Raw genomic sequence first — 14219 nt, 5'->3', positions numbered from 1 at the left:
GAAGACATCAGCATAATAAATGAGGAGAAAACAGGAACTATTGACATGAAATAAAGAGACTTTTCAGCAGCTCTGTTAATATTGATGAGCCTCAGATAGGGATATGCCGGTATCAGATTTTCATGTTGCGATTAATTGCTAATGCTTTTATCACGGTATGCGGTATTATCACGATATTGAAATTTAGTTTTAAAAAAAGTGCTGTGTATAACAGGTATAACAGGTTTAATAACTTTTTTCTTATAACAAAAATAACTGAACATTTAAATGCAATAAGAAAAGTGTTTAATGCATTAACATTCACAATGAGCAATAGCTACATTTGCTACAGAAGTTATTAATCTTTGTTTAAAAAATACAAGTCTTAGTTCATGTTAGCTCATTAAATAACACAGTTGCAACTTTCGATTTTAACAACGTGTTATTAAATATTGGAATACCTAAGATTAATGAATGTTCAGAAGAATTTTTCATTGGCAGTTTATGTTAACTAATGAATTAACTAATGTTAACTAATGAAGCCCTAATGTAAAGTGTGAACGAACAATAAAGAATCAAAACACTTTCAAACTTTCCATATCTAGGGCATGTTGTAGTCCAGATTAAAATGTAAAAAAAAGTTTGAAAATAAATAGCCTATTAAGTCTAAATATTTAAGTATTTGGCGCTGTGATGAACATTATAGCAAATACACAAATCTGAATGGCTGTTTAAATCATTTAAACACGATTCAGAAACAGAAAGTAGTGCAGCTGCTTTGTTTACAGGGTTTCCGGGGTAACGGCTGCATTTAAATGAATTATTATTATTATTATTATTATTATTATTTCTGCAGTTTAGCGCCATCTGCTGTCAGAGAGTGAAAGTGCGCTTTCATCCAGGGCGTCTCTCACATGTTCCGTCATGCGCTTCTCGTCCGCTTGTTTACATCAGAGTGCTCATGCGTCTTTCACGCAGCATACAGCGTGTTGCGCATTTTGACCAGTTTATGGGAAAAGTATTCTTAAAATGCATTCAAAATTCTGAATAATTTGTAATATATAATTATTCACGGTATTTAGAAGTGCCCACGATAACAATATCGTGCATATTCATTACCGTGATATATCGCATTACCGAATACCGGCACAAGTCTAGTTCCCAGACCCACATAATAATTAAAAAATTAATTGATGATGGCCCATTCTGTTTCTTTATATTAAAAATAGAGATAAAAATGACCAAAGTTATGTCCAATTATTTCCCTGACACACTGTGATTTATCCAACTTTAGTAATTAGTGAATCATTTTTTTTTGGAAATTTTGAGAGGGATTTAAACAATGAAACTAATACTGTGGATCCTTGTTTTTATATGATAACATTACCACCAAGTATTACAGATATTTGTGAATGTACCTATCATGACCTAATGATAGGTCATGCAATTAAATTAATTATTTAAGTGTTTACTTATGTGCTGAACAATCGCATTTATAACAAACTGGCAGGTATTTTGGTAACTCTGAGTTTACATTGAGCTCAGGCTTCTTTGAGGTCAAATAATCAAGTGAAACCAATGAAAACTAAAATGAAACCAAATGTGGTCCTACTTCTGTTATACATCCGTGGGCATAGAGTTGTAGCTTTACTTGATTTATTAAAAAAGGAAAAAGTTAGCTATATCATAATGGAAATTGAGATTGAGCCTAGTTGTTTAATTATAATTTTTTTAATTTTTATTTTTATGGTCATACTAAAGGTTTTATGGTCACATTAAAGGTCCAATTCTCGCTATTAACAAACCATTAACTTCAACTTTTGCCTCAATAAACTCATAATTTGCTGCTTATTAATAGTTAGTAAGGTAGTTGTTAAGTTTAGGTATTGGGTAGGATTAGGGATGTAGAATATGGTCATGCAGAATATGTGCTTTATAAGTACTAATAAACAGCCAATATGTTAATAATATGCATGCTAATAAGCAACTAGTTAATAGTGAGAACTGGTTCCTACTAAAGTGTTACCATTTTTATATATTTTTATTTTAAGTATTTTAGTTTATTTAGTGTTAGTTGAAGTGTTGAAGTTTTAATTGTATGATTTTTTTTAAATTTAAAATTACATACTTTTTTTTCACTTTAAACATGCTTATTATTTGTTTTTGTTTTTCCTATGTTTTTCAGCCCCTGGCCCATTTCAGAAAGGGTCCCCTCCCACTCGAAGTAGTGGTTTCATACAAATCAGACATGCTTTATTGCTTTTATGTAGTCTTAATGAGCATTTGTCAAGGCTTTATTACAATTAGTTTGTTAGCATTTGATTATCCTAAAACCAAGTACTAGTTGAAAATGAAAGCTTTTCCCTTTTGTCATTCTGAGTCGTTCCTCTCTCTTGAAACCGCAGTCCAACTTCTCATACTGTCAGAGAGTCCTATTGATGAGAGTTTGCCCTGGGAGAGCTGCACTGAGACAGATGCTTAACTACCCAGGGAGGCGTCGTTAGTGTAATCATGCAAGCTCACACCGGCAGCCTCATTAATTATCTCTGCCGGCTCAAAGAGAGGAAGTGTAGATCAGAATGTGTGTGCGTGTATGTATGTATGGGTGATTTGTGGAGCCGAGTGCACAGGAGGCAGTTTGGATGGTGACATGCACCTTTCGGATGAGGTTCATGACACGGAGTCACCTCTGACCCCGCAGGTCCCTCAAGACGAGTGGGGAGGCTTTCCACTTGGGAAAGATGAGGATATCCCGTGTAGACGCATGCGCAGCGGGAGTTACGTAAAAGCCATGGCGGAGGATGACAGCGGAGACTCGGACGGCAGCCCTAAACCCTCGCCCAAGATGCAGGCGCGACGGGCCAGCTACCTCAAAGCCACCCAGCCATCACTGACAGAGATGACCACTCTGAAGTAAGTTCTAAGATTTAGATCCACAGTGTAATTTGTATTGTGTAAAAGTTTAGCACTCACACTAGTTTTTATCTTGAAACATGGTTTTAGTTAACTAAAACAATTTTTTTTAAATAAAATATAAAAATCTTATTATATATTATATCTTATAAAAATGTATTTCAGCTACCTGGCAAGGTAATATTTCTCATTTTATTTTAGTTTAATTTTAAAGTTCTAAAAAAAAATAAAAAATAAAAAAAACAATACTAAGAGCTAAGTACTGAAAAATAGTATATAGACAAAAAAATGATACATAATGACAGAAATGACAAAAACATGCAGAATATGTGCTTTATAAGTACTAATAAACAGCCAATATGTTAATAATATGCATGCTAATAAGCAACTAGTTAATAGTGAGAACTGGTTCCTACTAAAGTGTTACCATTTTTATATATTTTTATTTTAAGTATTTTAGTTTATTTAGTGTTAGTTGAAGTGTTGAAGTTTTAATTGTATGATTTTTTTTTAATTTAAAATTACATACTTTTTTTTCACTTTAAACATGCTTATTATTTGTTTTTGTTTTTCCTATGTTTTTCAGCCCCTGGCCCATTTCAGAAAGGGTCCCCTCCCACTCGAAGTAGTGGTTTCATACAAATCAGACATGCTTTATTGCTTTTATGTAGTCTTAATGAGCATTTGTCAAGGCTTTATTACAATTAGTTTGTTAGCATTTGATTATCCTAAAACCAAGTACTAGTTGAAAATGAAAGCTTTTCCCTTTTGTCATTCTGAGTCGTTCCTCTCTCTTGAAACCGCAGTCCAACTTCTCATACTGTCAGAGAGTCCTATTGATGAGAGTTTGCCCTGGGAGAGCTGCACTGAGACAGATGCTTAACTACCCAGGGAGGCGTCGTTAGTGTAATCATGCAAGCTCACACCGGCAGCCTCATTAATTATCTCTGCCGGCTCAAAGAGAGGAAGTGTAGATCAGAATGTGTGTGCGTGTATGTATGTATGGGTGATTTGTGGAGCCGAGTGCACAGGAGGCAGTTTGGATGGTGACATGCACCTTTCGGATGAGGTTCATGACACGGAGTCACCTCTGACCCCGCAGGTCCCTCAAGACGAGTGGGGAGGCTTTCCACTTGGGAAAGATGAGGATATCCCGTGTAGACGCATGCGCAGCGGGAGTTACGTAAAAGCCATGGCGGAGGATGACAGCGGAGACTCGGACGGCAGCCCTAAACCCTCGCCCAAGATGCAGGCGCGACGGGCCAGCTACCTCAAAGCCACCCAGCCATCACTGACAGAGATGACCACTCTGAAGTAAGTTCTAAGATTTAGATCCACAGTGTAATTTGTATTGTGTAAAAGTTTAGCACTCACACTAGTTTTTATCTTGAAACATGGTTTTAGTTAACTAAAACAATTTTTTTTAAATAAAATATAAAAATCTTATTATATATTATATCTTATAAAAATGTATTTCAGCTACCTGGCAAGGTAATATTTCTCATTTTATTTTAGTTTAATTTTAAAGTTCTAAAAAAAAATAAAAAATAAAAAAAACAATACTAAGAGCTAAGTACTAAAAAATAAAAAATTACTAAGAAGTATATAGACAAAAAAATGATACATAATGACAGAAATGACAAAAACAGAGCAAAATTACTAAACCTTTAACTAAAATGTAAATAAAAACGGGAAATATAAAAAAATGAGTTCAAAATGTTGATATTAACTATAATAGTATATCAGTGATACTAAATTAACACAGTTTTGAACGCTTGCCATGTACAGAATCATGTATCATGCAGGCCCATTTGTGCAATTAATTCTTCAATTGATATACCAAGTGTTTAATGTTCCTGGAAATTGCTAGAAATATGTATTAGCACAAATATAATTTAAATATACATTTCATAATTCTCATAATGATTGTTTACTGTAGGAAAGGTGAAACATGGTCTTGACAGGTATGGAATAGCCTTTTTTTATCAGTACAAACACAAATGAAAATGAGGGAAAACAAGCAAAAATGAAAGGTGTCATGTATGTAATAGCAAATAATTTAAACTGGTAGATTATCTATGTGTCACGGCTGTGCCGGAGGGAAGGAGCACAGAAGACGCGGAGAAGCGTTACACAGTCTTTTAATGAACAATCACAGAGGTAAATCCACAACAGGAACGAGGAATGACACACGAACATAACCAGTAAACCCGACAAACACTAACTGCACGGACTGGGGCTTATAAACACAGGATAATGAGGGACTATTTGAGGGGACTAAGGAGACACACCTGGAGTCAAATTAACACAATCAATAAGAGGGAGAAACTGGGTCACGGGGAGCAAAACACACACAAACAGTCCATGGGCGTGACATATCCTCGCACCACAGAAACAACATAGGAATGGACGGAGGGAACTTGGGAGGAGGCTCGGGAGGAGGACGGACACCCGGGAGGAGGATGAAAAACAGAGTCCAGGGTGGTACTGCAGGAGGAAGGAGCCAGGGAGGAGACGGGAAGGACTTGGAGCTGGAACAGGAGGAGCTGGGCGGGACCCAGGCCACAGCCATTAAGGCGACCCACAGTGGAGCCGACGGAGGGAGGAGCCATGGAGGAGGAATGGCCGCCGACTCCAGGGGGCTGACCAAGGGTGGCGGAGCAGGTAGCGGAGGAGCCCGAGGCGGAGACGGAGAGACGATGAGCCAGGGCGACGGGGAGGATCCGGAGGGCCAAGGCTGAGCAGATGGCGCCGGCGACTGACGCGGAGGCGTGGATCCAAAAGGCCGCAGTGGAGCCGGAGCAACAGAGGACTGAGGAGGAGCCAAAGGGATGAAGGAGCATGACGGAGCCGGAGGGACGAGGCGCAGCCGGAGGAGTGGAGTCCCGAGGCGCAGGATGGTCGGCGCCAGACCAAGGCAGAGCCGGAGGGATAAGGGAGCCCGGCGGAGCTAGTGGGCTGCCGGGCCACGGCGGAGAGGAGGGAGCTAGGAGCCATGGTGGAGCCGACGGGTCCACGGGCCGAGGCGGAGTCCGGGGCTTAAAGGCTGGAGGCGGAGTCAAGGGGTACTCAAGCCACGGTGACGCTGGAGGATGGCAGTCCCGTGGAGCTCACACCGTGCTGATCGTGGGCTGAGGGCCTCCGGGCTTAACTTGGGACAAATGATGAACGGGGATCCGTGTCTCGCCAGTGTCCACTCCACAAATGTGGCGAAATTCGCTCGAGGGCCTTCCTCGGATGACGGCGCTCTGTACGCGGAGTTTAAACTAGTGTCATAGAACTCACAGAGCGCGTCGTCCGGGTAGCTGGAGATGTTGGCGAGCACCAGGAACAGTCTGGTGTGGCCCTCGAGCAATCTCCCCCTGCTTCAGCAGGAGGAGGAGGTATTCCGGGCGAAGGAGGGGATCCATGGACACAACGGAACAAAAAACACTGAGGAAAAAAACGGAAACAAAAACGGAGGGAACACACAGAGGTTATTGTTTCTAGCTCGGGTCTTCTGTCACGACTCTGCCGGAGGGAAGGAGCGCAGGAGACGCGGAGAAGCGTTGCACAGTCTTTTAATGAACAATCACAGAGGTAAATCCACAACAGGAACGAGGAATGACACACGAACATAACCAGTAGACCCAACAAACACTAGCTGCACGGACTGGGGCTTATAAACACAGGATAACGAGGGACTAATCGAGGGGACTAAGGAGACACACCTGGAATCAAATTAACACAATCAACAAGTGAGAGAAACTGGGTCACGGGGAGCAAAACACACACAAACAGTCCATGGGCGTGACACTATGTAATTGCCCAACTATTTTCTGTAAAAAGGCAGCTCAGTCCTGACACCCAGCTTAGACCTTCTGTTTTCAACTGAACTTCTTTGAGAAGCTGTGACAAATTGGATATTTTCTGATAATGCAATACTAAATTGATCAGTAACCATTTGCTGCAATTTCATCTAGTGATGTCTGATTCAAGAGTAGCTTTGTACTGATTCATTTTAACCAGTTTGGAAGTCAAACTAAGTTTCATTCTTGAGTTATTGGTTGAACTCAATCTTGTGAATGAGTTGAATTGATTAGTTGAGTGAATGATTTGCTGAGTCAGTAGACATCATGCTGGGTGATGTTTCACCTGAAAGCAGATCCCATAACATGTACAGAAGATTTGTTGTGGAAATGGGACAAAAAGGTTAATAGCAAATATTATTCAACAAGAACCAATAAGCAAAAGATGGATGATATCATATTGTGCTGATTTTTGGATTTTTTTTTTGTTGATGGCAGTTTTTTATATTATTTGAACTGATTCAGTATTGATTTTCAAGTTTACATTCCAGATTTATTTTATTAGTTCCATTGAGTTCCACAATTAAGGGCCCTCATAATATGTCTTGTGTGTTACTTAAACTGCAAGTAAAGTGAAATAAAAGTAAGAATGAAAGTGTTTGATGTTGGCAACAGCTATAACCATGTTATTCTGCATTGGTATCCAAAACTTGGCATCTCTTGAAGAATGACTGTGCTTTAGCCACATAATTGTCATCCAGCTGACCATCTAACAGCAAGAAATCCCATTTTAAAGTGCACCAGTGCTATAGTCAACACTTTTAACACCTGCCAAGCATGCAGATCTGTTACCATGTAGCTTTTGAGAGTGACAAGTTTATTAACTGTCTGTTTTATCTGCTGTGCTGCACTCATCTCCCTACGGAGAGGTGCAGGGAAAGTCTGTTTTTCTAGTCAAGATATTCATTTGTCTGGGACTCAGATCTCTGTTGTTTTGTTTTCTCATTTATTTCAGCGGTTTTAATAATAAGATGTAAATTTTGTCAGGTTTTTGTCATTTTCCTGTGCTCCTCTTGAAAAATGAATTAAAAACACACACATATACAGTGGGTATAGAAAATAATCACCCCCCTTTAAAATAATCACATTTTGTTGCTTTGCAGCCTGAAATGAAGACGGACACCGTTTTTGTTTTATCCAGCTATATTTACTCAGTGCAACTTATAACATCCAAGTGAAAGATATAACACCAACATGTCAGGAAAAAATAAAAAAATAAAAAACAGAATCAGCTGTGGTCATTTTGATTATCTCAGCATGAAAAGAGCTTTCCTGGAGCATTACAGTCCTTGGTAGTGCAACTGAAGCAAACAATCGACTATGGTTAGCAAGGCACTGTCAAAAGATCTCCGGGATGAAGTTGTGGACAGGCACAAGTCAGGAGATGGATACAAAAAAGATGTCAAAGGCTTTATCAATGCCTACAAGCACAGTGACCTCTGTTATTAAGAAGTGGAAGGTATTTGGTACAACACAGACCCTCCCTGGATCAGGACGTCGCTTCACACTTAAACAAAGAGGTGAACGTGCCTTTGCCGTCGTGGGTCCTAAACTCTGGAACAGGTTACCAGCTCATATTAGACCTGCTCCTACAATAGAGATTTTTTAATCTTTGCTTAAAAATAATTATTTTTCCATTGCTTTTAATGTCCCTTGATGATTAATTTTTGTATTTGACTTCTGTTGGTGTTCCGATTTTCTTTTGATATCTTGTTGATAAATTATCTGTGATAGTATTTTTCTATTGTTTTGCTTGTATTTATCCTATTTGATGCTGTAAAGCACATTGGTCAGCTGCTGCTGTTTTAATGGTGCTATATAAATATATTAAACTTGAAAACTTGGATGAAAGAGCCAGGAGGAAACTGGTCAGAGAGGCGACCAAGAGGACTACAGCAACTCTGAAGCAGCTGCAGGAATTTATGACAAAAGCCCTATTCGGACGGTAATTGTTTCTAAGGGGGACGTAAGTGATTTTCACCATTTACAGGGGGTAGTTGGTGATTTTAATGCCGTCCTTATCCAGGATGTCAGTGTTTTTCTCTCACCACCCCCGTAAAAATCCCCGGCCGAATTACCTACTGTTTTTTGACAAACACCAAGGTCGTGTGGTAATTTAATTGCCGTCCGAATCCACATCTCTGAGTTTACGAGAATAAATTGATTCAAAATTCAGTGTTTAAACCCTTTTTGAGCACTCCCTAACACTGTAAGGTAACGTTGTATTTCGGTGTAATTTGCATACATATTTATTTCTGAAATGCTGGAAAGTATTTTAAAAAAACAATACGTCATAACTGCTCCACCACAGCGACTGGGAGCAGAAAGAGAAGAAAAGCATGTAAACATTCGAAATGGGTATTTATTATGGCAGCAGCAGGTATGCAATACAATTTTAAAATGTGTATTATAAACAGATATATATCGTGTATAACTATAGCGTGTCTATTTTCCTATTTTTAAACAGGAGATTTAAATAATCAAATAATAAATAGGATTATATATTATAAAATATGCTTGGAATAATAAGAATTTATTTTACATAATTATTTTTAAATACATTTTACACAATAAGAATACATTTGTCAATAAAATTCATTTTATTTACAGCAGACAATCATGACTGGCCACGTGAGCAGCGCGTTCCAGGGTTCGTAGGATCACAGAACTCGCTCCTCCACTGTGAATAGATCGCCATCCGAATCCATGAGTTTTATCACTGAGGTGATATGTAAATTTATTTTTACAGACGTCCATATGAGAAACAATTACCGTCCGAATCGGGCTAAAGAGTGGTCATTGTGTGCATGTGACAACAGTATCACAAACTCTCCACAAATATGGCTTGTATGGGAGGGTTGCAGAAAAAATCCACTCCTCAAGAAAGTCCACATGCAGTCACAACTGAGCTTTGGGAGTGTTTCTCTGCAGCAGGGACTGGAGCACTTGCCAGGATAGAAGGAAAAATGGATGGGGCAAAATACAGTCAAACTCTTGAGGAAAATCTGCTGCCCTCTGCCAGAAAGTTGTCAGTGGGAAGAAGGTTTACCTTCCAACATGACAATGACCCAAAGCACACAGCAAAACTGAGCACACAGTGGTTGAAGGAGACAAAGGTGAATGTCCTTGCATGGCCTAGTCAGAGCCCAGACTGAAACTCCATTGAAAATCTGTGGAATGACTTGAAGACTGCAGACCACAAACGGTCACCATCAAATGTAACTGAATTTGAGCGGTTCTGCAAAGAAGAGTGGGCAAATATTGCAAAGTCTAGATGTGCAAAGTTAGTAGAGACAGAGACATATCCCAACAGACTAAAGGCTGTAATTAAAGCAAAAGATTGTTCAACAAAATACTGACATAAGGGGGTGAAACTCGGTGATTCTGTTTTTTTGTTTTGTTTTGTTTTTCTGACATGTTCTATCTTCCACTTGGATGTTATAAGGATGTAAATACAGCTGGATAAAATAAAAACTGTCTGTCTTCATTTCAGGCTGCAAAGCAACAAAATGTGATTATTTTAAAGGGGGGCCATTCTTTTCTATACCCATTGTACATACACACACACACACAAATATATATATATACACACGAATATGCGACTTTTATGATCTTATGTGCATCCTGATTATATATATTTTTTTTTTTTTTTTTAACAGAGTAAAAAAGGTTCTATACAGATGGTGTTTTTTCTTCTTCTCTCTGTTCTCACTCTTTGAGTGAACAAAATATGCTTTAATGCAAATCAATAGAGTCCAATCATTTTCTAAATTTTGCTGTTTTTTATGTATTAATATTTTTACAGTAAACTGCATTGTTAGGAAAGCATTTGCTAAGAACATGAATGTGATATACAAAAGCTTTTGCCTTCTAGGTTGGTGCTCAATTCAAATTAATCATGTCTTTGCGATTCAAATTGAAAATCCATTAGCAGTCTATCCAGAGGGGCATCAGAGACTCGCTGTTGTATAAATTAAATAATATCAAATGACAACCGTTGGATTTGAGAGATATTACATTTAATTTAAAGTTTAAGCAAAACATTAACCTCAAACTGGGTGTTTGTGCCCTTTGACTTTCACTCTGTCTTTGTGTTCTTCCTTTGGTTTAGTCCAGCTCTGAGCTCAGATTGATTGAGTTCGATTGTTGTACCTCCGTGCCCTGTTTCCCCATGGGCACCTGACTCCTGTTAATGTAGGTCACCAGACTTTTCTGTTACTGCTGAGTAATGAATGACTAATCAGCCAGGGTTCAGCGCTGTGCTAATTACTAACCTGCCGTATGACTTGGGGCTCCTAGCACAGCTTGACGGACAGAACCGCAGCTGATATGCCCATAAAGGATCCACATGGACACATAGAGGGGTGCAAGATTAGATGGTCAGACAGACATGCTTCCCTCAGCGGAGATATCAGCCAGCGTCTCCACGGTAACACAACACCATTATTCCTGCCGGTCAGGAGCCGAGTGCAGATTTAATTAAGGAAGCACAATATGCCACCCCACTGCAGTGGCAAAGGTACAAGTAATTACTCTAATTAGCCCAGAGACTTCCTTAAAAGCTCTTGCATTGTAAAACACCTTCCCATGTCAGTTGACTGAGGTCTTGTAAGCAGCAGGAGCTCGTCACTTATTCTGAGCATTAATTGACTTTGCAGGTTCTCCACAGATATATTTAACAGGCCTAATGCAATATGACTGCATCACTGTGGTTTTAAATAGGGGTGGGACAAAATATGGATATGGCAATATATAGTTGTCCTTCTCCGTGCAATACGAGAATCAATACGCTGGCGCCAAATATCGATATTTTAATTAATAAAATGAAGCGTTTTAAATAGATTTCACTGCTCCCAGCGTCGCTACTTCATGGCTCCTCGAGGTGGCGCTCAACACATGAAAGAGGGAAACGTGAACATAAGTTAACTAGCCTAAGAAAAAGAGGTTTTTAATGGGATGGCGGACAGTAGTGTGAGTAAAATAATAGATGCCCCAGCCACGTTTAAGTCCAAAGTCTGGACACACCTCAGCTTTTATACCATTGATGGGACAAACAAATTCGACAAAGAGTATGCGATATGCAAGAGCTGATCTATTTGCATGTGCTTTAAAGCCTTGCCGGTTAAACATCCTTTGACTTTCACTCTGTCTTTGTGTTCTTCCTTTGGTTTAGTCCAGCTCTGAGCTCAGATTGATTGAGTTCGATTGTTGTACCTCCGTGCCCTGTTTCCCCATGGGCACCTGACTCCTGTTAATGTAGGTCACCAGACTTTTCTGTTACTGCTGAGTAATGAATGACTAATCAGCCAGGGTTCAGCGCTGTGCTAATTACTAACCTGCCGTATGACTTGGGGCTCCTAGCACAGCTTGACGGACAGAACCGCAGCTGATATGCCCATAAAGGATCCACATGGACACATAGAGGGGTGCAAGATTAGATGGTCAGACAGACATGCTTCCCTCAGCGGAGATATCAGCCAGCGTCTCCACGGTAACACAACACCATTATTCCTGCCGGTCAGGAGCCGAGTGCAGATTTAATTAAGGAAGCACAATATGCCACCCCACTGCAGTGGCAAAGGTACAAGTAATTACTCTAATTAGCCCAGAGACTTCCTTAAAAGCTCTTGCATTGTAAAACACCTTCCCATGTCAGTTGACTGAGGTCTTGTAAGCAGCAGGAGCTCGTCACTTATTCTGAGCATTAATTGACTTTGCAGGTTCTCCACAGATATATTTAACAGGCCTAATGCAATATGACTGCATCACTGTGGTTTTAAATAGGGGTGGGACAAAATATGGATATGGCAATATATAGTTGTCCTTCTCCGTGCAATACGAGAATCAATACGCTGGCGCCAAATATCGATATTTTAATTAATAAAATGAAGCGTTTTAAATAGATTTCACTGCTCCCAGCGTCGCTACTTCATGGCTCCTCGAGGTGGCGCTCAACACATGAAAGAGGGAAACGTGAACATAAGTTAACTAGCCTAAGAAAAAGAGGTTTTTAATGGGATGGCGGACAGTAGTGTGAGTAAAATAATAGATGCCCCAGCCACGTTTAAGTCCAAAGTCTGGACACACCTCAGCTTTTATACCATTGATGGGACAAACAAATTCGACAAAGAGTATGCGATATGCAAGAGCTGATCTATTTGCATGTGCTTTAAAGCCTTGCCGGTTAAACATTTCATTTGCGTGCTGTTCTTCTGACATACACTTTTTCTGAGCGCGTACACCTAAAGCGCGCGCACACTGAAAAGCCTGTCAAACAGCACCTGATTACTGGACTAAGGCATTTTTCACATCTGATTGTGCTAATACTGTCGAAAACACACAAGGTTTACATATAAACACAGTTGGTTATGTCTAAAGTGAAAGTAAACAGTTGAGAGAAAAACGGATGTGTGCCTGTATAATAGACATGCTGCCGCTTGTCATTAAAGGGGTAGTTCGCATAAAAATTTAAATTCAATTCACTCACTCTCTGTTATTAACTCATTCAGGTTTAAAACAACTTGAGAGTGAGTAAATGATGACAGAATTTTCATTTTTGCAGAATTTTCAGCAGTTTGGACTTGAATGAAGAGAGGGAACCTGCACTTAACCTTTTCACAGGCATTTTGTTTTCATATTTTGACAGATATCATGATGTATCATTATAGGATTGTCTAGCAATATATCAATTATCTCAGAATTGCTGTATCGTGTATCGTATCGTGAGGTACCCGGTGATTCCCACCCCTAGTTTTAAAAAGTCCAGCACATTAGTGCAGTGCAGAATAGACATGTAAACACCTTATTCACATTGTTACCGTCATGTAGGACTTTTCACCACATTTTGCGACAGGATACACACACGGCAATGGTCAACAGTTTGACGTCAAATAAAAGAGCTTCAACACCGCCATCGTCTGTATGCACGTACAAATAATTAACTGCATTTGAAGCTTTCATAAAATTAAAAATGAAACACCCAAAACTGTACATGGCATCATCACGAAGACAAACTATATGTTTATGGGTGAAATTCCGAAGGGGACGTCGGATGGCGTCACGTGGGGCGTAATGACGTGTGCCATTAATCGAACTATGTACTATAACATGTAAAACGGGAACATGAAAGGAATATTCTAAAAGCAACTCATGTAAACACCATAATCATAATATTGGCTTATTTAGAATAAGGTAAATAATTAGATTACTGATGTCCATGTAAACATATAGAGTGACTATGTTTACATGCGCATGAATAATGTGATTATTTCTAATAGCAGAGTAAGGACTTAATAGCATTATGATGTTTACATGTCAAGAGCAAAGCTCTTCATTCCCGTTTACATGCAATTTCCATGCATTATTGGCAAAGAATTTTTATTTTTTACCACCATTATTCACATACCCCACTGCACAGCAGTTTATTTACGTCTAATGCAAAACACTTTTGTATGGTTGTATTCCGAAATTGTTCGCTGG

The 14219-nt window shown here is 39.3% G+C and overlaps 2 protein-coding genes across 2 annotated transcripts in view; both read left to right on the top strand.

Annotated features, from left to right (window-relative positions):
* The window catches only part of LOC107732554 (disks large-associated protein 1-like), a 37763-nt gene extending 34867 nt beyond the window's left edge, over positions 1-2896 (top strand). The window contains exon 3 of the mRNA XM_016543913.1: positions 2681-2896. Within this exon, the coding sequence (XP_016399399.1) occupies positions 2681-2896 (216 nt within the window). The remainder of the gene's footprint in view (positions 1-2680) is intronic.
* Positions 2897-3943: 1047 nt separating this feature from the next.
* The window catches only part of LOC107732553 (disks large-associated protein 1-like), a 19773-nt gene continuing 9497 nt past the window's right edge, over positions 3944-14219 (top strand). Inside the window, exon 1 of the mRNA XM_016543911.1 lies at positions 3944-4206. Coding sequence (XP_016399397.1) covers positions 3944-4206 — 263 coding nt within the window. The remainder of the gene's footprint in view (positions 4207-14219) is intronic.

This window comes from Sinocyclocheilus rhinocerous, unplaced genomic scaffold, assembly GCF_001515625.1.
Source record: "Sinocyclocheilus rhinocerous isolate Xijiao unplaced genomic scaffold, SAMN03320098_v1.1 scaffold1420, whole genome shotgun sequence".
NCBI classification, from domain to species: Eukaryota; Metazoa; Chordata; class Actinopteri; order Cypriniformes; family Cyprinidae; genus Sinocyclocheilus; species Sinocyclocheilus rhinocerous.
This window is presented reverse-complemented; position numbering and strand designations above follow the sequence as displayed.